The sequence below is a fragment of the Stegastes partitus genome, unplaced genomic scaffold, assembly GCF_000690725.1.
Source record: "Stegastes partitus isolate 25-593 unplaced genomic scaffold, Stegastes_partitus-1.0.2 Scaffold542, whole genome shotgun sequence".
In the NCBI taxonomy this organism is placed as follows: Eukaryota; Metazoa; Chordata; class Actinopteri; family Pomacentridae; genus Stegastes; species Stegastes partitus.
In genome coordinates, this window is record NW_007578273.1 from 45,507 (window position 1) to 72,007 (window position 26,501).

Sequence of the window (26,501 nt, forward strand, 5' to 3'; positions counted from 1 at the left end):
TCTTTCTTTTTTTAATATAATTGAGTCTCATTAAAATCTGTGCATTTGTTCTAAAATCATAAACAATTAAAGGATTTTTTTTTTTAATTATCATTTTACTCAGGTATTACCTTTCAATGAGCCTGCACCTCACCTGTTGATGCTGGTTTCCTTATTATTTAATATAAAGTTTAATGTTGCTCAACAATCTGTTTATATGCTTGGCCTTTAAATTAAAAACAAAAACAAACAAAAAAAAACTTTTTTCTTCTGTTGCAACAATACAACACCCTCACCTTACAGCATCACCTCATCACTGATAAGATCTTATTCTAGATATATTTATGGTCATATCACTGCCTTTAGTTTTATTTTAGTCAATATAAGAACGAGCAATACATACTCTATCTTGGGTTTTTTTGTTTGTTTGTTTGTTTGTTTGTTTTTTAAAGAACAGTTGTCAGAGCCAAATTTATTATTTTATATTTGATAATAATTTAGTTGAAGGTGGGAATGGTAATATTGGAAACTGATAGTTTCATTATGGTTTGGAAGAATGTGTTTAGTAAATGCATAACTTGTTGCTGATAGGTTTGAGAGCAGTTTGAGTTGTGCTTCCAATTAAATAATGTTGCGTCGCTCTGACGCAGTGGATGAGGGTTATTGTTCAGATTGAAGCCAGAGACGTGGGAAGCAACATAGTTTTTTGACCGTGTATGTGTAATTTTTGATCTTTTTTTCTTTTTTATTAAACTATTTACAAAGAAGAACTCGTCTCACTTGCGTTTCAAATATTAGTTGCGAGACTGGCTTACGAGTGTGGTACAAAGAAGAACGGAACAGAGTGCCGCTACAACAGTGTAGGCTGTTGGCCCTAATATAACAGCCTTAAAAAAACAAAGCTGGCAGCTGACATCTATATAATGATTGGATTGCATAGATATAAATATATCTACATACTATCATATTTATGCAACGACAAGTCCAATAATTTAAACAAATATAAATGTGCAGAGATGCATCCACAGCTGTATGCAGGTTGTAACTACAATTATATTTGATGTAAATTCAATATATTTTCCCTTGCAGACTTGCACAGACAAGCAACTGGAATTGCTGGAATAGTCAACTTGTGCAGTCTAATTTGTCATTTGCAATAAATTCGTAGGGGGCAATTCAAACAAGAAGAAGGGATGTGAATTTGGACAAAAAAATGTGTCTGACACTTACAATACCAAATTTACTCTGAGGTTCTTCTAAACATATGCTGCTGTAAATAAATCAATCTCAAGGTTTAGCTTCTAAAAAAAGATAAATAATGAAACTGCCACCAGGTGTTGCTGCAAACCTGTATTTTCACTTAAATGGTTTCAGTTTAAATTTTTCCTACAATCTCTACCTGAGTCATTACGTAAGTCTTTTGAATAAAGAGTCGGGTGTAGAGTCATTTCACAGAAGGTTCAAGGAATTATAAGATTTTTAATTAGATCCAGATGTGACTATTTACAATTAAAAAGAAAAACCGTCAGCTCATACAATTCCACATTCAATTAAAAATGAACTTAGTTTGACAGAAAACGTTCATATTCCCATTCTTGTAGCATTTAATCATAAACTAATATTCTGTGCTTAAAAAAATAGCAACCTATAATACTTTTATATTTAAAATTTCTTTTCAAATGAAAGGAAGACAAGATATACAGAAGCATCAGTTAAACCTATATCGACCTGTACACAGCATAGAGAACCCTGTAAGCTACTGGCCAGACAACAATACAAGATAAAACACTTCTGCAGTTTCAAAAGGTTTCCAGCCAAATTGACTCCCTGTTGACCGTTTATACATTTTCAGATTTTTTGATAAATCCCTGATCTACACTCAACAGCAACTTACATTTAACTCTTAGTATCGACGCTATCGGCATGACCTTATTCAAAATGGCTACAGAATGCATTGCATGTTCGATCATTAAAGGGAAGTACAAAAACTCATAAAAAAGTATAAATGAAGAGAGATTATCCAGCTCCGACGGCGCTGGATCGTGTGTTGGCTCATGCAGTGGATTGCACAAATTGGTGATATGAAAAACCAGAATCCTAAAGTCCTTTAGGTATGTTGGCACATAAAAAAACAAACAAACAAAACAAAAAAAAACACCAACAGCCTCCTGACTGGCACCTTTTTCTCTAATAACTAGTTTGACGCTTAAAAGGCCACCGTACATCACAACCACAAATACAGGCAAGCCAAAAGTAAAAATTAAAAAAAAGAAGGCTTAAATAAAAGCTGTCACTACTCATGTGATCAAAATTACAATATAAAACGTCTTGTGCATTACAGAATATTTTGTAATTAGATCTTTCCCAGTTTCATTCTATGGTATCACAATAGCAGTCTGTACACAATTAATATAAAACACACAATATCCCAGAGAGTCCTAAAACAGAATATCGCAGTCTTCACCCTCCAGCTCGCTCCTGATGCAGCTCTATTATCTATTATTACTGTGTGAAGTATTATAGGTCATCATCATCATTATTATTACCGTTATTATTGTATGCCATTACAAGATGAGTTAGCTTTTCTATATACAGTTAAGAGGAGGGGAAAAAAGGCAACACAGAATGAGGCCGCGTTAAAGGTTGTAACTAGATCCGAGTCCCTGAGGGGTACCGCACCACGGCAGAGCGAGAGCCAGTCCTGTCGGTCCTCTGCCGTCTGCTCTCCACTTCATTGGCACGTGGATCCCCCTGTCGCATGGGAGAAATACTGCATCTGGTCCTCATCCACCACCACCACCACCACCACCAACCACCAACCACCACCTCAGTTAAGTGAAAGCAATGCAGTGAGAGGGCGATGGAGTTCAAGCGAGAAGCGAGTCAATTCCAGGCTTTCCCTGATTATCTGTACAGTACATTCTGGTAAGGAGGGGCGATCTGTCTGCCGAGGGAGCAGCTTCTTGCCACGGAGATCTTAAGTGCTTCGTTATCCGCGAGTCGGGACGCTAAGGCCGGTGGAACCTAAAACAAAACAGAGAGATCTCATGAGGCAATCCTTAAGCTTTTAATTGAATCACCGTTTTTAATGCTATTTGCAGAACCCTTTTTTTTTTCTTCTCCGCAGCAATATTCACTCACTGTATTTATAGTTTTGTAATTAAATCTCCATATAGTGGTTTCATTGTTAGAGGTGGAATCCGCAGTTCCAGCACAGGATGTAAATTGGCTTCACATGCGCAAGGAATTCATCGGACACAATAACCGCATGTAATCAAGTGTTACAGCTTTTAACTTAATCTGGCCTCAGTGTTTACTGTACTCGCTCCTCGCCGGATCAAAGCCGCTGCTAATGTAAAACGCCGCAGCTGCTAATCCACATTAAGACTGTTTAGGTGAAACAAGAGAGTCGCTTTTCTGGTGAAGCGCTCGCAGAAAATGCTTTGTGTTTATTACAAAGGCAGCCCTCTGAGAGCAAAATGAAACAGATGCATTAGTGAAACACTGACTGACAAGCAGCAAGTTCCTCTGCAAGATAATGAACTCCCTTTTGCAGTAGGCCCGACAGTTGTGTGAGAAATTACTCAGACTTTGCGCACCGTGAAATCAGATAATAGAAAAAGAAGCACTTGGGTTGCTTTATATCCCACTATGATCTCCATGACAGAGGAATATACATCAATCAGCCACAACTCCTCTAATGCTGTGTAGATATGGACTCCACAAGACCTGCCAAGGTGTCCTGTGGCACCGAGACCTTAGCAGCAGATCCTACAAGTCACACAGGCTGTCTACATGGATCAGACTTGCTTTTCTAGCCCATCCCTCAGATGCTTGATCAGATTAAGTTCTGGGGAATTTGGAGACCAATTCAAATCAACTCTGAACAATGTTTGCAGAGTGGCAGGAAGCGTTATCCTGCTGAAAGAGGCTATAAAGGATAGTGTTGCACGATCTGCAGGAATGTTTGGTAGCATTGACATGAACGCCAGGAACCAGGAAAAATAAACATGACTGATCAGATGAGACCATCTTCTTCCATTCTCCAGGGTCTGATGCTTGCCCATTGTGGGTGTTTTCGATGGTGGACGGGGACTAGCGTGGATACGACGACACACACAACAAGCTGCGATGCTCAGTATGTTCTGACACCTTTCTGTCATCCATTATCTATACACCGCTTAATCCTCACTAGGGTCATGGGGGGCTGGAGTCTATCCCAGCCGACTTAGGGCGAAGACAGGGGACACCCTGGACAGGTCGCCAGTCTATCACAGGGCTACACTTAGAGACAGACAACCAAGCACACTCACATTCACACCTACGGACAATTTAGAATCACCAATTAACCTCAACATGTTTTTGGACTGTGTGGGAGGAAGCTGGAGAACCCGGAGAGAACCCACGCTGCACGGGGAGAACATGCAAACTCCACGCAGAAAGATCCCCCACCGGGACGCGAACCGGCGACCTTCTTGCTGCGAGGCAACAGTGCTACCTGCAGCCCCACCTTTCTGTCATGATCCACATTAAGGTTTCTCAAGAATCTGTGCTACAGCAGCTCTTCTGTGGGATGTCCAGGGCTTACAGTTGTCCACTTTTCCTGCTTCCTGTACGTAATAATATAATATAACAGCATAATACCTCGACCTGCTAACAGGTGCTGCTCTAATGAGATAATCAGTGATATTTGCTTCACCTAATGTGGCTGATGGGTGTACATGCTCACGGCAATGGCAGTTTTCATAAAAGCATCAGTTTCTTCTCATTCATATGCAAATGTATGCTGCGAGCGCCACCAAAACCTTAATCAGATATCGTCCATATGTGGTGTAAGGATCAAGTTGCTACAATTCATTGTGCAGTAAATTATTATGTTAACAAGAATTATCAGTTCTCTGCTAATTAAGCTAATCAGCTCATCAATTAGCACATATTTTTCAACCCACCGCGTCAGCATTTGCGTGTCACATATCGAACTTGTTAGGTTTAGGTGTTAAGGACGCTTAAAGGTACGCAAGTGTATGTAAATATATGCAGAATGTTGCTCAGAAATGTAGGCGTCTGTTGAAGCAACATGACGTCGTCTGAGTGCCAAACAGATACGCCGGTTGCTTTTATGTTGCATTAACAACACAAGCGGTATTTGCTGCAGCATTAAAACGCACCTGTTGCCAGTCGTATCAAAGCACCATTACACCAAGGTAAAGCTGCCGCATTCAAAATCCTGCTTAAGTACAGAAGCAGTGACGACAAAATGTATTTAAAGTAATAAGAGTAGAAGTACTCCTTTGTAGAAGAATGCCTCCTCTGATGCATATATTACTTTATATTTCATGATCCGGCTTTAATGCGTCATTGCATTGGCAGTATTTTACTGTTTCCACTAATCAAACTGGAGATGTTGTTGCATCCTATCGGCTACAGATAAATCTACAGGGTCTTTAGATGATTTACACAAATTAGTATTCTTCTTTTTTTTTTTAAATCTTTTCCTTTTTTGCATGAAGATTTTTACCTTTTAGAGGCTCAGACAGATAAAATACAATTTTCAGGAGTTAGAAGGACAGTTTGTTTTGATAAATCTGACAGTCACCACTGGTTTAATATTTAAAAATGTCCTGTGTCTGGGCGCAGCTATAGCTCACCTGGTAGAGCTGTGCAGGGCTACAGTCCCAATGTGGAGGTCATGGGTTCGAATCCCGCTCATGACCCTTTCCCACATGTCCTCCCCCCATTCTTCTCCCCTACTTTCCTTTCTCTCTCTCACTAACACTATCCAATAAAGGCACAAAGGCCAAAACAATAACTTCAAACTTGTGTCTTTGGGAAAAATAGTCACTGCAACTGTTATACAAATGTATTGGAGTATAAACAGTATTTCCATCTTCAATGTACAAATGTGCAGAAGTATAAAATAGCAGAAAGTGAAGTACAAGTACCTCAAAACTGTACTCGAGTACAGCACCTGAATAAATGCACTACGATACTGCTTTTTGTTTTGTCTGTAATCTAAAGGATTAAATCGTCTCGTTTCAAACGATAATGATGTACCTCGTGTAAATTCTGCTCTCTTCATGAACCTCCATTTCAGTGCTCTTATAATCGTTGAGCTCCTTCCGGATGGCCGCCTAAGATGGAAAAAAGAAACACTTCAGGTAAATGTAAAGATGAAAGGAAGCGTTACACATGGTGTTAATATAGTGTGAGACATAAATCACTGCAGGGGAACACGTTGGGTGCATTCATCAGACTTGCTAAAGATGATCATTATTATTATTTTGTTTCCACACAGATGTTTGTGACAATGTTGTGAATGTCTTGTAAAGGGATGTTAGTATAATACATACTTGTTGTTGTGTCAATAAAGCCTGAGAACAGAATTGAATACCTTGTCAGCTGGAGTCAGCTTGGTCCACGGCTTATCTGCCCTCCTGTCATAGTCCTGGGCATCTGTGACTTCCACATATTCGTGGAATCGCAAGATTTTTCTTGCTTGTAGTTCTGCAACTGTGGGTCTTTGACTCAGCTACAATAAGCACACAGTTTTACATGTCAGTATAATGTCTGGCAAGCACATGATCTGATACTTGGATGTCTGTAGCAAATGTGCTGCTTCACCTTTCTGGTCAGCCGCCGCTTGATCTCTCGAACCTCAGCTTGTCTGTCAGCCTGATTTTTGGCTGAAGAAAAGAACGAGGACAGGGAAAGAACAACAGAGCTTAATTTAGACTCGGCTATGAAAGCTCGGTTTGATGTGCAGGAAAAAGGTAGAGTGAAAAGCAGCTTCCAAAATTAGACGTAATCAGTGTTTCAAGTAACCTTTTCAAGTGAAAATTCTTGCTGTTAATGCATGTGGAAATTACTGTTAGACATGCGAAAACACAGCTAGAATAATAAACTGTGGCTTTATCATTCACAGACAAAAGCATCCGACCAAGGAGTGGGGAAGGCTTCTGCCAAAACCCAGAGGCAAATTAGTCCAAACAAGTCAAGGAGCAGCTGAGTCAAAGCAGCGTCCCTCTTTTAGCATTCTTTGGTTGAGAAATTGAAAAGAAAGAGCCAATACTAACGCTGGAGGATGTTTCTTTGCTCGAGTTCCTCAGCAGTGGGTCTCTGGCTGAGTCGCCTGAAGTGAAAAAAAAAAAAGAAGCACTATTTTTACACAATTTCATCACCTTGTCGTTCAGGCAATAAGTAGGACAAAGATCTTAGAAATGATTCTTCAGGAAATGCACATTCACTATTGTCGGCTTAAACGAAACACAGAAAAAGGAACACGCTGCAGTCACCTTGTGAGCGCAGTGCCGATCTGCGTGCGAATGGCCTCCCACTGCTCCCTGCTCTGCCAGGTGAGGCCGGTCTGTCCTGGAGGCTGGTCGTCTCTGCTGCACCTCTCCTGGGTGAACCGGTCCCTGTCGGGGGCCGAGGGGCGGCTGCTGAGCTTCAGAGCCAGGGTGTCCTTCCTCTTCACCCTGCTGGCCAGCGCACCTGGATAAATGAAAAGCAGAGATGTTGCAGTCAGGTGTGAAGGAGCAGACGAACGCTGCAAGTCTAGAAAATGCACTGAATGATGTTTGAACCCAAAACTTACCGACAGGGTTTGAAATGCATCTTTAACAAATCGTCAAAATTATGCCATTTATCAGAGCCAGATCTCGACTGGAACCGGTTACAAAAAACAATCAAACTCAGTGTATTTATATCTGTATCTTCTTTTGAAAATATGGTGAAGCAACTTTTATCGAGTCCTGCACCTGCTTTTAGTGTATTTTATCTTCAAAGACTTTTATTGTTACGTTTTGTTTGTGTATTCTTTTCTTAAGGATGTATTGTATTTTCTGCTCTGTGCTGCCTCTTGGCCAGGTCGCTATTGTAAATGAGAACCTGTTCTCAATTAACTTACCTGGTTAAATAAAGGAAAAAAAATACAAAAACAAAAAAAACCCAGGAAAAATCTTTGGATTTTCAACTTTTCCACAGCCCTTGAACTCATATGTAACTTTTGGAAAATGAACCAAATCTAAGCTTGAAATCGTGATATATCTTTTTTGTTTTTTCAATTAATTTGCTTAAAATAAATTGTGTGCAGTAATCAGATTCTGTAAAAAAAACCTAAAAATTCTGCACACCTAAGTGCAGAAGCCACGAGGGGCTCGGCTGCAATCAACAGTCACATGACAAAAACTCTGAAAAGTCAGCTGAACTGGGCTGGGAAACAAATTAAAACAAATTAAAAACGTCTGTGAAAACTATCTCTAGTATGGAGGCTCTTAGGAAAACGTTGTAGATCTTAATTCAATGTTTTTTTTGAATTTTTAAAAAATAAATAAAGAAACTTTTCTACTTTTATTTCTATTGTTTTCATTTTCTAAGATTTACAGAATCATAACTGTGTCATATTATCCAAAATACAGCGTGAAAAATGAGCCCACAGTGAGCAAATAAAGCCTCAGAAACTACTTGGGGTTCAGGAAGCTACTTTTTCTTTCCATTACAAAATGATTACGCTTACTCGGCGGGGGCTCATCCTCCTCATCCTCATCGGAGTCTTCGTCTTTTCGAAGCACAGGACCGTCTGAGTCACTGTCCTCCCCATGCATGTCATGCTCTCCATCCTCATCCTCATCCTCGTCGTCTTCCTCCTCTTCCTCGCTACTATTTCCCCCCGGGATGACACAAATGCCGGCGTCACCGACCAAACACCGGCGACTCCGTGGCTCCAGCTCTGGCTGAGGGATCTCCCCGTCATACTCCTCCTCTTCCTCGTCGTCTTCCTCTTCCTCCTCTTCCTCCTCTGAGTAGTCATCTTCAGATCTAGTGGAAAGAGAAAAATGAATACACATGAAAGCATTATTAATACAGATGGAGCATTTGTGTTTATTTCACTAATTTAGAGGATACAGACATTTTTGACCCTCTGAGCCCTTAAACCTGCCGCTGGGTTCGTGCTATTTTAGGAAGAAATCGCCAAAACTAAAGTATTTATAAAAGCAAACAACTGTAAAAACAGGACGAATGAAGTCATTTCCAACTTTGCGTAGGTCCTTGAACTAATCACGTGTCACTCTTGAACCAAATTCAAGCTCCAAATCAGGATGTTTAATCAGAACAGCTTTACTCTGCAGGTCTCTTTTAAAAATTTGCCAAAAATAAGCCAATTGCATTCACCAGATCCTGTAAAAAAACAGAAAACTCTGCACTCCTTGGAGAAACTGTGATGCCATTATCAACTCAGCTGCAGTCACGTGACAACAATTTAGGGACCTTTCGGTTGAACTGCAGGCAGCGTTTACACAGAGCAGCAACAAGTAGGGAAACAAATTAAAAATGTAAGTAAATGTCCAGCAGGTGCACTTTTTTTTTCAGTATTGGTAACACCTTTGGGCATTTGGACAAAGCTGCAGATGTTGGTCCCAGGTTTTTTCAATTTTTGTAAATATTTAAGGAAAGTCAACTTTGTTTTTTCTATTTTGGTGATTTGTGGCATGAAAACTGTGTCATGCTGCAGAAAATAGATTTTGAGTTCTCTCTTGTTTAAGCCACGGCTGTGCTATTTTCACTGAGGTACAGGACTTCATATTGCCATCTTAAGTGAGTACAAAATGTGACAGGACGAGAAAATGTATGCATCCAACCTCCAGTATTAAATACTTCAGTGTAACCAGGAAACAAGTCTAACCCTCGGCCTCGTAGCTACACCGACTTTACGATGATCAGAGTGAGATTTTCTCCAGCTTTGTACGGAATCAAGTACAAAGCGTACAAAGCTTAGAAAATGGATGCGGAGGCTGCCCAAGGTCACCTGAAAAGCTGGATCTCATGTAGAGAGAAATACTACAGAAAGGCTATTATTTCTGCTGCTTCCTTCTTTGTCAGTTAACCTTGCTTTTAGTTGCTTGTGTGCAGAGAAACTCACAGTTTTAGTGGTTGGATGCTGACAGGCAGGGGGCGACCACGATCTCCCTGGTACTCCGGCGGGGTTTCGAAAAGCAGAGTGTGTGCACGCTGTAACCCGTCTGGATGCGGTTGAGCTGGGCCTGGACTGGACAGGGCCCGCTGGATCATGATGTGCAGCGGTACGGGAGCCGGGCGCTGGGGAGACTCTATGGTCGGGCTCGGAGGGTCGAACAGCATCGGTATGGGCTGGGGTAGCGGGTGGGGGTAGGAGTGCTGATGGTGCAGGTGGTGGGTGTGTATGTGCTGGCGGGGCGGCGAGGGCGGTATGTGAGTCGGCAGGGGAGGGGAGGGAGGCGGGGGAGGCAGCTGGAAGCCCATGGGGAGGCTGCTGTGGTCCTCCAGAGACAGCGGGGACGGGTTGATGGGTTGGTTGGAGTCCTCTGGGTTGCGTTTGGTGACTGGGGTGGTTCTCTTTGGGGGCATCGGGGGAGACGGCTTAGCCGGCACAAGACTGGCACCTCCTGTGGCTTGGATGAAGTCACCTGCAAACGGAGAATCAGTTAATCCAATCATATCCTGCACAGCAAAATAAACTTACACATGTGAGTGAGTTGCTAGCAAGTGCCTTATTTTTGCAGTCCAGTTTGCCTCTGTGACTTGAGTGCACAAGCATCAGTCATACATGTATTATATACCCAGACATGACAGACTGCACATGAACAAAACTGGGATTACATGTCTGACTGAGCATTTTTGCACACATACACGGAGTCGGATCACATGACTGGGCCATAAATGCACACCGGGACCAGTGTGCAGCATGTGCTCCGGGTCACAGAGCCAAAGAAGATGCAAACAGCCTCCATGCGCTTCACAGCCAGATTCTAAACCTGCCATGAAAACGTATTTACGAGCAAAGTGTAGCGCAAGAAGCTCAAATGCAAACCGTCGTATTATTAGCATGCAGATTCGTATATTTGCTACATGGTTCTTAGAACTCTGTAGAACAGCTCAGTGTTGAAAGCATAGCCGTGCTACTGGAGAACAGTGCTGACAGACTTGAAACATGCAGAAGGCTACAGTGCAGATTACATCTTCCTCTCGAAATCAAGTCAAGCTCGTATGTTAGAACCCCACTGCCCCTCCACCATCCCAAACACTCATTCATCCATTCATGGCCCCCCCATCCATCCCAGTTGAGCAGAAGCTGAGTGGATTAGAAGCTATAAAATTCATTTGATGCACTGCAGGCCGCAGCTGGAACCCGCTAAAGGCTCTCCCTCATCCACATGACAAACACACTCAACTGCACTCACACTCGCTCACACAGAAGTTGTCTCTCGAACACAGAAAGCGCGCTCATTATCAGCTCATGCGGCTCTTATACACCACATCCAAAGGGAAGCGATCAAGGCCAATCGACAAGTTAAAGGGAGGAAATATGCTGCCAGCTAGAAAAAGGATGCGACATGATGAAGAATGCAGACTCTGAAGGGGGGCATTCCAGACACTGGTACCCTGGTCAAAGAGCTACCGGAGGGCATCCTTTTACCTGAGCGCAGGCCTCCGGCCCGCCGGCACAGGTACACAGGCAGGGACAGGTAGACATCATAGTCGCACTCTCGCTTCCAGCAGGACCAGTAGAGCGGAAGCTGAGCGTTTTCTCCCCCCTGCAGGGCGGAGACTAACAGGGAGGAGACGGAGGCCTTCAGCTGGAGTGTTTACTGAATGCAGCTACATGGTGGAACTGTATATGTTGGTGATCAGATATTAAGTAGTGGTACACGATGAGGGAAGGGTTGTGATGCCCCTGATGCTCATCCACTATGAATGATTGAACTAAAGTCTTGATTACTATGATCGACCCTGCCAAAGGAATAGCACCACATATGTACTTATTTGTTTCTAGTCAGTAGTGAGATGAGGAAATTGCAACAATCCTTATGTTAAATATGAAGCTACAATGCAGGGAGAAATGGAAAAGGGCTCCTCATGAGCTCTTATTACCACATTGTGTCATTCGTTTAAACCTCTGAACCCCAAAACAGGTTTGAAAAACATGTTCTAGTTTTTAAAAAAAAACCCTCAAACGTACATTTTAAAAACCTCTAAGAAAAATAAATATTATAGCTGAAGGAGGAAAAAGAATGAAATGTTTGGCACTTAGGCTGCTATTTCATCGAGGCTTGTTCTGCTATGCCCAAGGATCAGCAAGGATAGAATTACAACTTTAAAAAAACAAAAAAACAACAACAAAAGGCTCCTTTCAGGTTACTTTTGCAGAGAGCGAAGCTGTAAAATCAGGAAAAAAAAAGTCTTTTAAAAAAAATCAATCATGTGTAATGTGCAGTTCTACTGGAAACATTAACCAACTCCAAGCTTAAAATGGTGATATTACATCAGAATCTCCTTAATCTCAATATTTCATTTAGAAAAGAAAATGTATAATACAAATAATTTGTAGTGAAAACACACTGTAAAAAAGTGCAATCACTTTTTTTCCCCAAACTTTCTATTAATCAATGAAAATCAGTTTTCTTTATCATGATTTCTTTCATTTTAACCATGTCATACTGCATAAAAGACATTTCTGAGTTCTCTCTTCTTCTGGCTATCGTTGTGATCTTTACAAAGAGGTTCACAACTTTATATTTCACTGAAAAATGAGCCCACAAGTAGGTAAAAATGTGACAAAAACAAACAAACAGAAAGTGCCTGGGGTTTAGAGGGTTAATGTGCATTAACGTGAGCATAAAAACAAAAGAAGGCTAAATGCCTCCTGGCTCCAGATCCATTTTTAATGGAACCGAACAACTCCTTAAAATATTAATCCTCAGTTATTCTGACTTCATGTTCAGGTTCAGCAAACAGTCAACAAGTGCACTAACAAATGTTTGTTCTCTAAACTACATTAGCGGCTCATCTGCTGGACTCCTGAACAATACAGCTTCTCTATTTCCTTCAGTAATGTTTTTCTTCCCATTTCACGAGTCGCACGACAATCTGATGACACAAATGATAAACACATAAGATAAATAAAAACACGCCTTAACCAAAGATATATGCAGACTGCAGGACAAGAAAAGCACATGTTAAAAAAAAAAGGTACCAAAATCATCAGATGTGCTGATAAGATGAATCAAAGTAGACAGCCTTGCCCAAGAGGGAATTAAGGCAAGATCCCAGATGAGACTAACCCACAGCAAACAACAACAACAACAACAACAACAACCACTACACTGCATCTGTGGGAGCAGCGGCCCACAGCCACAAGAGTCCCTGTTATCTTCAGAGTGTAAAACGCTGGAAAAGTTGCAGCTAAAATAGTCCAGGCGTAATAAGTAATTAGCTGGGGAAAAGCTGCTCAAGCTGTTCAGATAACATCATTACCAGGATGTTTGCATCTGTGTGTGTGTGTGTGTGTGTGTGTGTAGCTCGTTGTGTTCAAGACTTCTCTTTACCGTCAGTTGTGCACTGACTCATAAATGCACATATTGTATGCGCCAGTGGGAAGACTACGTGCTAAGTGAGCCGACATGCGAGTGTTCATGATGTGCATTTGTAACTGTTGATGACATGAAGTGGTTTTCCCTTCGTTGTCTGTTCAAGTCCAACTCCCATTGTTGATTTTACTCATCTCTGGGAATCATAGTTACATATTCAGAAGCCGTTTTCAGCAAAAATCATTCCCTTCTCCTTCAGAATAAGTGCATCCTCGCCTCCCTTTCAAATCACTCTTCCGTGCCCGCGGTAGCTCGAGCACACCAGCTCGCCTACAACGCTGCTGAAACACCGCAAAGTTACGCGAATTCAGCCACACATGTTCGAACTGGAAATCAATTCGGATGAAGAGTAATGACCATAGACTGTATAAAAGATGGACGTAGCAACCGGCCCTGAAAAATGAAGCCAACCCAGAAGTGTCAAAAACCTGCAATATCACTACGTCCACTAGCTGCTGGCTCCACAAAGCCCTGGCTCCCATAGAAATGAATTGGAAAAGAAGTGATCACAGATCACCAAATACTGCATTCCTACAGCTCAGGATTATTTTCTTACTAGTTTTCATGGTCAAATCCAGAGATCAGGTGGCCAATCTGAAAATAACTCAATACTGAATTTTTTAAAAATCGTCAACATTTTGCGGGACAAGGGGCGTGGCTGGCTTGATTGACAGTCGGCAGCGACCATACAGACGAAGCGAGCAGAAGGCGGTAAATGTGGGCGGGGCAGAGAGGGCCCGCCTCTCAATCCGTCTGACCAATCGCTGCTCCTATGGCTCCGCCCCCCTCCAAAAATCCAAGATGTCAACCAGGAAGTAGCAAAACCCTGGCTTCATTTTCTCAGTGCAGAAACCAACGGGTGACGTCACGGAAGCTACGTCCATCTTTTATACTGTCTACGGTAATGACACAGAGAGCCCCACCCTGCAAGTTGGATTCGTTCTTTATATGAAACCCCGGCGGCTTGAATCTGTGTTTCAGAGACAGTCGTCAGTTTCAAGGTGGAAATGCTCAGTCATGGTGTTGACTGCTTATTTTGCTCAGGATTTCCCTTCTGGCTAATAAAAAAAACAAAACACCATATGGACATGTTAACAAGGTAAAAAACTTGATTGAAGACAGAGGGGCCATTGAACAGAATCTGGCGCTCTCCTGCAGCACTTACCCAGCATGGCTGCGTTGCTCCTGTTCACGGGTTTGGGTGGAGGCAGAGGGGGCTGCTTGGCGACCTGAGAGGTGGAGGTCAGGCCCGAAGACTGCTGAGTGTTGGACCCGGCAGAAGACACAGACCGAACAGGTTTGGACGCCACAGCCGGGGGAGAGGAGTACTGGTTTGAGGGGTGGTTGGATGGTGTCCGGGGCGGACCCTCGCCGCCGGGTTCAGGGGCGGAGCTCATCAGCCACTTTGGAGGCATGACCGTCTGTTTGGGCGGCAGAGGCTCACGAAGGGTGTCGCGCAAGGCCTCCGGGTCCGGAACGAAATGGCTCTCTGACTCTAAGAAAACAAAAAGAAGCAAAGGGATCCGTTATATACTACAAAATAATTCTACTTAAACAACAAGTGCTTTTCAACTTTCCAGCAGTCCTTGAACTACTCATCTGTGACACAACCGTCCACTGGAAAACTTCACCAAATGTTTAAAATCCTATTTTATAAAATTCACTTTATTCTACACGTTTGCTTCAAAAACACACCAAAAGTAAACAACTTTCAGTGGTTCAAAATCCCTCTTTGCGCATCCAAGAAGCCATAAGAGTCGCAAACAACAATTACATGACAAAAATTCAAGGACTTATTGGCTGAACTGCAGGCTGTGTTTACTCAGAGGCAGAAAGGAATAAGATTAAAACATACGTAGTTAAATAAAGACAGTATTCGGCACTCCTAAATGTTTTCCAGTGTTGCAAACATCATTTGGAAAATATATATATTTTATTGATTGCAATGCAGTTTTTAGACCATAAAAACACAATGTTAAAAATAAATTTGGAATTTAAAAAAAAAGTAAATTTACTAGAATAATAAAAAAAGGATTTCTAATAAGATACAATTAAACAGTGCAAATTAAAGTAGATGATGACAGCAGGCTTTTTCAATGCTTGTAAAATAATAACATTTTTTTTATTTTTTTTTTTAAAATAATAACATTTTTTTTTTTAAAAATCAACTTTTGTTTTTTTTCCCTTTTTATATAATTTATGGCATTATAACTGTCATACTGCAAAAAAAAAATAAAAAATAAGAGTTCTCCTTTCTTCCAGCTATGGTTGTGCGGTTTCCATAGACAAATTAAAAAATAAAAATTCCCCCAAAATGAGGAAAAATGAGCAAAAACACCCAAAAGGTTCAGAAAGTTAAAAAAAATAATAATACAGCTTTAACATAGATTGAGTAATTTAAACAAAAATCTCCCGCTGAGGTGCCAACATTGAATTCTACATGAAAGAAAATCACAAAATATGCTTTTATCTTCTCCACTACTGAATCATAAAATACCTCTCAGCATCGCTATAAATGTTTCAGCTCAGAGACTGAGCAGCGAGCCTTTTTCTGCCGCTTCACCACTCCGAGCGCTCTCTGTGATAGCACTTGTTTGAGAATTGCATTATCTAGGGATCAGCTGTGAAGATAAACAGAGTAGGCGGCTGCAATTACCACCAAAAACCCACCTCCCCCCCTGCCCACCCCGCCGCGCCCCGGAGCGGCCCCCGCGCTGCCGCTGCTCCCACGCCATTCCTCAAAGCTGCAGCTCTCGAGTTCAGGGTTATTTATTTACAGATGAACCTTTATCACGGTGACGTCACGCGATCCGGAGAGGAAATAATCCGGCGGAGAAGCAGGAAGTGAGAATGAAGAACAGAGAGAGAGAGAGAAAGAAAAAGGAGGACAGAAAGCAGGATAAAGATAGAAAGAGAGTGGGAGAGAAAGTAGCATCAGAGAGAGAAAGACAAAAGAAAAAAAAAGGAAAATACAAGGTGAGATGGAGAATAGAGCCGAGCAGGGACACATGAAGGGAGGAGAAAATATCTGCTCACCTACAAATCCGTCGATAGAAAGAATTCTTTGTCGTAGTTTTGCATCGTTGTTTGCAATATGATGATTATCTTCTCTGGATCATTCAGACTTCCTCTCATCTTACTGACATACTTTCGCACAGAATTAATGATAAAACCGGAAATAATTCAGGTGCGAAACAACTGGACAAATGAGATCTAAAACCAGCATTTTTTCCTCAATTTATTTATTTATTTTTTTTCCTGAGGAATCAATTATAGCTGTGGCTCTTCACCAATTATCACTGAGCTGACAGTGTTAGCGTTAAAGGGCAATAATGGGTATAGTGATCGTGCCACATTAATTAGGAGAGCAGAAGAGAGGACGAGCTATTCCCTCATGTTCCTAAATAGGAAGCGTAGCTGGAGCAGCACCCCTGGGAGCCGACAGGAGTCTGTCTATATCGGGGAGGACAGCACATAAGCAGGAAAGTGACAGCAAGGAGCAGGGAGGGAAAAAAAAAAAGAAAAAAAACACCCACTAAAGATTCACCTGCTATCTTCTAACATGTATGAAGGAGGTCGAGTTGTAAAATGTGCACTTTGTCTGTGACTTTCTTCCAGTGACAACAGGGATCTCTGGATTGCAGCTTTTCAAAGCTGGTTGGAAAATGACTCACCTCTGCGAGCTCTTCCTTCCTCAGCAGATGCATGTCGAGGGAGCGTCGGCTTCCAGTCTGCTTCTGCGGGCCGACTCCTCCTGCCGTCCTCCGATGGGGCCTTCTGGAGCCCCGGCCTCTTCTGCCCATCCTCGGGGTGAAGTCTGCCCCCGCGTCTGCCCTCCTCCATCTGGCCATGAATCTGGCCCTGCCAGGCCATGTTAGACTTCCACTCTCCCTCCCCGTGCCCACGCATCCCCATCCCTCCGCTCCTCCGCCCGTCGTCGTGATGCCCCGTGCCCCTGGGGCACAAAACTCCGCGGCGGTCTCCGTCCGAGGGTGAGCGGCCCCTGCAGTCGTCCGGCTGGGTGAGCCATGCGGGGTTCATCCTAAAGTCCGACTCTGAGGGGAGTTTGCCCTGATTACACGGGCTCCTGCCACCGCTGATGACTCCACCTCCTCCGACCCCGACAGGCAGAGTGTGGCCATTCTTCACGTAGGACTGCTTTTGTGCATCTCCATCTGAAAAGGTTGGACCCAAAAAAAAAAAAAACCTTGGTTAGTCTCATATAGTCAGAAAGGGAGAAGGGTCTGACTGCACCTCATTATCATTCAGCTATCAGGGGAGAAGAAAGCATTGTCCTGTTTGTATTCCTTTGAATCAATGAGTCATTTTGGAGGTGCAATAGGGAGCAGCTGTAAAACTGATGTGCGAATTTTGGTGATCTGCATTTAGGGGGCAAACACACACAAAAAAAAACAAGGAAGGCAGCTCTTCTTGCACAATCCAAATCTTCTGCAAACTTGAAATGTTCTGCATGTTCTTAAGAGCTTTACTTAAAGGCAAAAAGACTTCACTTTTTGGTTTATAAAAAATGTTTCACCTCTCATTCAACAGGCTTCTTCAATTCTGTTCCAGAACAACAAAATACAAATAAATCTGATTAATATGAGCCGTGACGCTGTTCAAGTCAAGAAGTCTGTAAAGAAAAGTAAAGTGATGCTCCAGAACTCTTTGTGAAGAGAGAGGTGAAATGTCTTCAAGAACCAGAAAGACAAGTCCAGCTGCCTTCAACTAAAGCTTTTTGATTACCTGGATGACTAAGAATCGACTCAGGCTTTCAGCTTGTTGGCTGCGAGCTTGGAGACTGGAAACAGTTACGCACAGATAATGGAAGGGGAGGAGAGGAAATTGCAGGCTTATACCTGAAGTCTACATCCAGTGAGTCAGACTGATTCCCTGATGAACACACAACTCAAAAATGACAAGATCCAGCGTTATTCTGAGGCATCGAGCGAGTGCGTCACCAAATATCTGGTACGCGGCCAGACTCCAAACTCCTAAACTAATCAAATTACACCAATTACATTCAAAACTGTCTCGTTTGATACTGTAGAACAAATCCGACGCAATAAACAGGACTGATGATTAGACAATTGATCTATTAGATTATGAAGCTCCTGCTGTTTCTACTTTCTTAAATGTCAGTGTGAAGATTTGCAGATTTTTTTCCCGTTCTACGAGCGGCTCTGAGATAAAGTGACGGGTGTTTTTGCAGAATTATTTTTAGAAAATGATCAAAATAATCATTCCATATTTTGTTTTAAAAAAAGGAAGGTGTCCTTAACCCAAGCCCCACAGACAGAGCCAGTGTTTGTTGGTGTGATGAAGGAGCAGCTGTAGGTTTAATAAATGGGCTTCTGCTACAGCGGGGCCTGCACAACGCTCGCACACGCCCCTCTCAGAGCGATTTTGCTGCAGGGCGCGATTCGTTCCACTTTCCCTCAGCTCTGGAGAGTGGCGTGTCATTTTAAACAGATATTGCATTACTTTGAAAAACAGCAAGGTGAAAGTAAATTTGCCTTCTTTAAATATGTCTCAGACACCTGCCGGATGCAGGGACGACAGCGCTCCTGCCAAAACGCGCTGATGACTTAACTGCATCGCCTGCGTGGGTGTGATCGCCTCAGGGCCGCTGCTGTCAGAAACAGACACTACTGTGTAAAGAGATCAGATGAATCACAGAAGTCCTCTTACCGTTGTCCGGGACTTCCTTCAGCACTCCCTGTTCTATGAGCTCCTGTCGCGTACGCCTCGTCGACATCTTTCTCTCCAGCTCTGCCGACAACAAACAGGATTACACACCAAATGTTTTCCCCCTCAAGAAAAACACTGCAGTGACCTTATGCTCCAGAATTTAAAGATGCAAGCTCAGAAACCATCACTCAACAGGATGTTTTGTTTGCGGCTTATTGTTTAATGTGCATTGACTATATCAGGGGAGTCAAACTGGCCATTTGAGCGAGAACACACGCACTTCTGATGAAAGTTGAATGTAAGCGACATGGCCGGTAAATAAAGGTGGGGCGGGGTTCGCTCACACAATGACTTTACAGCACAAACCTTCGGAAGTTTCCTTGAATTTCTCGCTGCTTTTCTTCTTCCGCCACTTCCACGGCTTGAAGATCTTGCCAAGGGTCGAGAACTTGCCTTTGCGCTTTGGGGGAGGGGTGCTGTCCCCCGTGCTGCCCCCCTCTCCCACCATTGTGCCGTGGTGCTGCTCAGTGTCATCATCTAAACACAACGAGAAGATAGAAATTTAATAAATATGCAGCAGGTACAACCCTCTGAAGCCTTAAACCATAAAAGGCAGGTTATCTTCGAAAATCGATTTTTTTTTTTTGGCATGCCTCATTTAAAAAACTCACTAAAAACAATCAGTTTATGCGATCCTGATTCTATTAACGGGAAAAAATTCTGCACTCTGTGGCGCAGCTATGAAGCTGTTGGTGGCTCGACTGCAATAATTAGTCACGTGACAAACACTCAGAGACTGAACTGGGTTGAACTGCAGGCGATGTTTACATGGAGCAGATTGGAGTCGGGTCTGAAAACAAATACAAAATTAGGATTAAATTAGCAGGAAAGCCACCTTTGTTGTTGTGTTTTCACTGATAACACTTGTGGGCACATGGAAAAATGTTGTACATATAGATTCCAGGTTTTTACATTTCTTTTGCTGAATAAATAATACATACTTTCTTCTTTTTTTAAAAATGATTTATGATATTATAACTCTGCTATTACTGCACAAGGGATTTTTAAAATCCTCTCTACTTCTAACCATGGTTGGGCCGTTTCTAGAGATGTCCTGAACCAGATCGGGATCATGGCTGATCAGGGAAGTTTTTAACTGATCGATATTGGAATCATCCTACGACCCATCCTTTGTTTAAGACTGCTGACACACACGTGTTGTAAATTTGATTACATAGTTTAGCAAGTGCAGCAACATTAATCCATGATTGACTAATTAATAATATCAGTTCAGCAAATTCTTAATCGGCCATGCGCTGATATTAGTGGTGACGCTAGATGCATGATACTATTTGTGACAGTGGCCATTACAAATACCACTGGTACATATGAACAATGTCATGTGAGCTGGCTGAAAGTCATGAAGACTTTGTCATGGTGCCCCTTTACTCGCTGAACCCGCACAATACCCTCTGCTTGTCAACACGGAAGTGCCCGACTTCTCTGGTTTCTACAATAAGAGTCTCCACCTGGTGGTGCAACCAGGTATTACAGCTAATCTACAATACCTGAAGTGTGTTATTCTAGGAAGATGGTGTATTAGCAGACACCAGACAATCATAAATGACTCGTATTGGACTGTGCACATTTAAAAAAACAAAAAACCAACAACAACTTGATTTAAACATTCCTGACCAACTCTACGGAGCTGCAGAGCACACAGTGAGTGAAAATGTGACAGGAGGAAAAAACAATAATAATAATAATAAAAGCCCAGAGACTGCTTGAGGAAGATTTTTTTTTAAAATCAGAAACCGCGACATGGAAAATAAGCGTACAGATCCATCAGCAGCCATATTATCCCCACAGCACAGCTTTCAATTCTAACCGAGCTGATCTGCTGCCTTTGTAACGAGGGCCAGGATCATTACGGCTGTTATTATCTTTAGCTGTTAGTTCTCGGGGACTGAGTGTGCCTTGGCAGGTTGATGCTGAGAGCTCATGGACTCCTCCACACATCCACAGTTAACAGGAGAGGTCTGACACTGGCACTGAGCCAGGATTTCTCACTGTCAAGTGCTCACATTCCTTAGCTAGATGGAGACTAGTGCCTTATCAGCCTTTCAGCCCTCTGTGGAGAGGCAGGGCACACATGGATGCAGTCATAAGCAGCAGAAAAAGGCTGCCAGTCATGATGCATACGAAGAGCTAACAGCCAAGAAGCAAAACCTTTTAGAGAACACCGGTCATTATGAGGTGTCACCCGGGCTCCAAGTGCTTCATTAAATGGCATTCTGCAGTCATGGCTAAATATTCCGGGTGACGTGATTGACAGGCCACCTGACAGAGTGCTGAGCTCGAAGAGAGTTTCAAACATTCGCTCTCTGTTCAGGCTGCAGCTGCTCGATCCAGCAGACATAATATTTACCAGCGGAGGGAGAACAGAGTCCGAACTGAAACATCAGCCCAGTGCACGCACAGGATGTCTAGGCGACAGTAATGCCTTGCAGTCTGATTCCCACAACAATATGGTCCCACACAATACTGATGTGGCTTACTTACCCGTCCAATGAAGGAACCAGGAACAACAATAACAACAATATTATTCCTGGATAGAAAGCGACTCTTGGTTTCACAAACGCACAGCAAGTCGGGGTTAGCTAGCTACAGACCAGCACCCCTGGAGCTGGCAGCGTTTCAGTATCTTACTAAGGGACATTTTAGCATGGTGGATGGTTGCTGACACAAGACTCAAAGCCATTTTTGCAGCTGAAGGACAGAGTGTTTAACTCCACACTGCTGGCAGGGTAAAATTTGAACTGAATGCTTGTAGCGCAGAGTTTAGAAGCCTGGCAGACGGCAAAAGCAGAGATCGCAAAACAAATAAAATTAGATTTCTTTTTGCTCACTCTCTACTGCAAGTTTTAAAACGACATTCTGACAAACAGACACTAATCTACCTGGAAGAGGGGTGTTAAGTGTCCAGCTTCCATGGTGGCGGGACCTGAAGCAGCATGCCATGGGGAAGCAGGGAGCATTCAGCAACCCCAAAATCAACTATCCTGTGTATATCCAGCAGTCAGATCACAGAGGAAGAAAATGCAGAAGAGCTGCTTGAAACTACAGCAGAGAGGCTCCGGGTTCAAGAGACATATCCACACCATGGAAATCCAGCTTATCTTGGCGAGGTAGAAATCTGAGGATTCAGACCAGCTGCCATAACATCCAGATTAAGCATTGCTTAAGGCAGCGTCTCTGTGATCCAGAACTGAGGTTCTCACAAACAGCAGACTGCTCTGTCAGAGAAGCCTCTGATACAGTGGCTCAGCTGAAGCCAGTGAAGCAGGATAAGAGCTGGCTGTGCCAGGCCTGCACACTCCAAAGCACTGCAGAGATGACGATCGCACAGGACTCAGCCCATGCAGCAGGCATCCGCTTGAAAAAGATGACTGACCGTATCCTTAGGAGACTTAGGCGGCAAAACCCGATTACAAAATGTGTCCATCTACCATCAGAAAAAAAAAAAGAGAGAGGAAAAAAGTACAGATCGTCCAAGTCAATTATCACATGCAAGAGAGCTGTGGATCCACTCAAAAGGATTCTTCACAGATACTGAAAAACTCTCCGACATGCCATTGTTTCAGCTGTAGTGAGAGGAGGTCTGGTGTGTGGTGGCACTACAGCTGTGTGTGACTGGGAATGAGAGTAAAGGGTAAAAAAAAAAAAGAGCTACAAAGGGAGAAAAAGTACAGACATTATGTTGGGGGGGGGGGAGGCTGGAAACAGTCACAGAATCAGGGTGGAGTGCCGTTTCCTCCCCGAGAACAAAGACAGCCTCTTCCCCTCATACTCAACAACACGGTCCGCTGTACAGCTCAGGGAAACACGCTGCTAAAGGTGGGTGACACCAGTCAAACTAATAAATGATGGTGTTAAACGTAGTCCATTCACAACAAGGCCCAAACCAGGATTATAGCAGTCATGCTCCGTAATCATGAGCTCTGCCAAGATAAGGCACCAGTCAGGAAACATGGGGGTTTGTGATTGTGTACGTGTTCCTCTGACGTCGTCCTTTACGAAGCCACACCTACCGCTCTGTGAAACATCTCCCCAAGAGTCCGTCTGACCTCATGAGTCAATGAGTCACGGCAGGCCGGGTCAGGTGAGCGCGTGGTTAAAGGAGATTGTTGTTTTAAAGGCCGTCCTGATCGCTTACGTAAGAAGCCGGCGTCCACGGGGGTGCAACAGTTGGGAAATACCTCCAACCTCATTATAATCCCGACCCATGCCAGGGCAGATTATGAAATCTAATCTACTTAATTGACAGCATGGCGCAGTTAGAATAACTGTGCTTGCTTCTTGTGGAAACCTGTGGTTACTAAAATGTTCACCAGTCGTGGGAAGTCAGAAAAACAGTCCTGGAGCGTACCGTAATATGAGCATGTGGTCTAATTTGTTAAATTTAAAGGTTTAGTTTCCCAGACAAAGATTAAGCCCGGTCCAAGACTAAAAACTTTTTTCAGTGAACTTTTCCTTTAGTCTATGATTAGTCTTAATCCATGTCTGCGAGTCGATAATTTTGTCTTAACTATGAAAAAACTTCAATTACGAGTGTGATCCAAATTTATGTAAAAGCCCAAAGTCAGACAGAAATCCTGACCTAATTTTCCACCGTAACATCAGAAAATAAGTGCGCAACACATGCATGAGAGTGTAAAAACACTGTTGAGATTGATCCACGTGATCCCAGTGATTTAACATTCCTTGTGGTGGTGAAAGTGAAGGAGGGGCTGAGAGAAGGGGGTAGCGAGAGGAGACTGTGCGAAGTTGATTACACAATCTTCAAACCTCATCTCTCCTCACTGAAAAACTATCAAAGAGGAAAATAATTATATGCTGTTAGGAGTGGAGGAGGGGGGGGGGGGGGGACAAAAAAGACAACTGAGGAGAGTGCAGAAGTGAGTCCAGAAACTCACCGCCATTGTTGTGTTGTTGTGGGTCCTGAGCTGGGATCTCCACACGAAGGCTCTGTCCCATGATCCAGCCCCTGAGGGGCCTCTACCTGTCCTGCACCCAGAAACGTGAGCGCTACGCTGGACAGATCAGCAGCTGCACCTGCCTTCCTTCTTCTTCAACAAAGCCCTCTTGCTCTCTCTCAGATCTTTTCTTCTTCTCTGTATTCTCTCTCATCTGCACTTCTTCTTCTATGCCTTTCACTTCAGTCCCTCCCTCTCACAATCTCCTTAAGACCTTCCCTCCCTCCAGGAGCTGGACTCCCTCTCCCCTCCACTCACTGACCCTCCCTCCTTGGCTCGCAGCACAGGTCAGCATTCACTGACAGATGCCTACCATTCCTGGGAGGACGACGAGTTATGCTTTCAATTTTGACGGGCGCGCTGCGGTATGCGGTGCGATGTGTGCGTGCAATAATGTATGTACGACGTTAAAGTATGCTTTGTGGTGCAGAGCGTCTCAGGAGAAGAAAGCGTTTCATGATTCGGGCCAGACAGTGAAAGGAAAAGACTTCACCATCACAGAGGAAACTAGACTTGAAACCGCAGAGCTGTGACCACACTGCATGTCCACAAAACAATTATCCTTCTAACACAAAAGTGTCAGTATGTACGACTTCCTCGAGCTGAGAGAGAGAACAGAAGATACTGTATACACAAATCTAAATTAGCAATGCCTCCAAACTGACAAGCAAAACCCGTAATTTAGTCAAGATGTGCTGGACGGAGGAGAAAAACTCAAACAGTTTCAATCAATTCCTTCAATCAGGGGAAATGTTACACAAGATCAGACCTGATTTTTGCAGAAACTGCGTAAAGGTCAAGTGTGCCAGAGATGCTACTTTCCTCTCAGCATTTGCACATGAATGTCGATCGAGCTGACGAATTGATCAGACGAATAGAAAGATGTGTTGATCGGCTATAAGGTGAAGTTTATGTATTCTGTATGCTCGCTAATATGAGGCGACTGCCGTCGTTCAGAACTAGCAGGGTGTTTATCATGCTGCTCACCTCTCTTAATTCCTCCAGGCACCATTTTACTCACATCTCCAAGTCTCTTATCACAATTTGAACAGACTTGGAGGCATTAGCATGACTTTGAAACATGTTTGCCAAGGAGAGCTGTCCTGTTTTGGGCTTGAATATAGAAAGGCAGAGCGAGAAAGTAAAAGAAAAAAAAAAAAAAAACTTTCTCTCAACTAGAGGAAAAGCAGGAGCTGGACCCCCTGAATTAGTGCTTTGATTCCTTTTGAGGTTTGAGTGTCTTCAAAAAAAAAAAAAAAAAAAACCCTTGTTTTGTGCCTCTGAGGAATCCAGTGCGCCGAGCTGTGTCATTATGCCTGGATAGATCAGAGTTTTCTGAGCGTTTGGCTGCATCTCGGGCTGTTTCTAAAGATGGAGAACGAGTGTGTTCGGCAGCGTTCCTTTTCTCTCCCTGTGCCCCACATACAGCCTCCACACCGGGCCGGCTTCCAGAGAGAACTGAGCCAATCCGCATGAGCCCAGAACCTGTTGGCCTGACCTGGATAACAGACTGGGCCAGGCTACTTCATCAGGCAGCCAGAAAAAGTCAGGTAAGCATGTACGTGCACGCGTGCATCCAGGCCTGTCCGACATGCCGAGAGTTCGACAGGGTGGTGCTAGAAAAGCTCGCTGCTCATTCATGACATCAAATGTTTAATGTCTTGATCACCTGAACTGCTCACGGAAATGTACATGGAGGTAAAGACGAAGGGAAGGAGACGGAACGGGCAATTATTTTTCATCATCTGGTCGGCTTGGCACAAAGACTGGATGGCAATAAACTTTAAATTAGATGTAGCATGTTAGTGAGTTTTTGAGGCGCGAGTAGGCAGATTGTGTTACCTCCGGACAGAATCCTGACAGCCGATTCGCTAAGCTAACAGGCTGCAGGCGAGAGCTTCATAAACCCTTTTCAGACGCAGGATGCTGCTTCATCAATCTGTTGAAGTGACAGCACTCTGTCACGCAGGCATCGGTCACTTGTGCTCATGGCTTTGCTCAGACGTACCCACCACTGTGACTGAGAGACTCACTGTATGCAAACAATATTTGTCATTTAGATCAGGCAGAACTGACAGTGTAGGCTATTTATGATTTCCTAAATGCTGAAAATTGTGTTGATGTGTGATCACTTTATCCACAGTAAAATAAAAACATCCCCATAACTACGTGTGTGACAGCTCACCTTTCTAAAATGCAGGGAAGTTATTAATCACTACATCTTGATTAATCCCATCCCCCGAAGCAGAAGACAAAGGACATAAAACGCATCGCAGATCAGCGACCAGCACTTCCGTGTCGGCAAACAGAGTGCATTGTGGGACTTTAGCTACACAAGTGCCACCATGACAAAGCCTCCTGTGATGCTTAATGTCTTCTATGTGTGTGAATG

At 43.3% G+C, this 26,501-nt stretch overlaps 1 protein-coding gene across 1 annotated transcript; it reads right to left on the reverse strand.

Moving 5' to 3' along the window:
• Nucleotides 1-1,426: 1,426 nt before the first annotated feature.
• On the reverse strand, nt 1,427-24,213 carry phactr4b (phosphatase and actin regulator 4b). Its single transcript, XM_008288118.1, has 14 exons — nt 24,050-24,213; nt 19,440-19,610; nt 19,074-19,154; nt 17,057-17,557; nt 14,548-14,877; nt 11,432-11,563; nt 9,899-10,421; nt 8,495-8,796; nt 7,272-7,470; nt 7,053-7,108; nt 6,601-6,662; nt 6,371-6,508; nt 6,034-6,110; nt 1,427-3,003 (listed from the first exon to the last, which is right to left on the reverse strand). The coding sequence occupies exons 1-14, from the start codon at nt 24,108-24,110 to the stop codon at nt 2,988-2,990; spliced, it is 2,649 nt and encodes an 882-aa protein (XP_008286340.1). The 5' UTR covers nt 24,111-24,213; the 3' UTR covers nt 1,427-2,987.
• Between the last annotated feature and the right edge of the window lie 2,288 nt (nt 24,214-26,501).

Excerpts from the sequence above, each read along its gene's own strand:
- phactr4b (XM_008288118.1), bottom strand. The coding sequence starts at position 24,110 with ATGGGACAGAGCCTTCGTGTGGAGATCCCAGCTCAGGACCCACAACAA. Across the intron at positions 19,611-24,049 it reads ACAACAACACAACAATGGCG|ATGATGACACTGAGCAGCAC; the intron begins GTGAGTTTCTGG and ends CGTTGTGTTTAG. Across the intron at positions 7,109-7,271 it reads ATCGGCACTGCGCTCACAAG|GCGACTCAGCCAGAGACCCA; the intron begins GTGACTGCAGCG and ends TTTTCACTTCAG.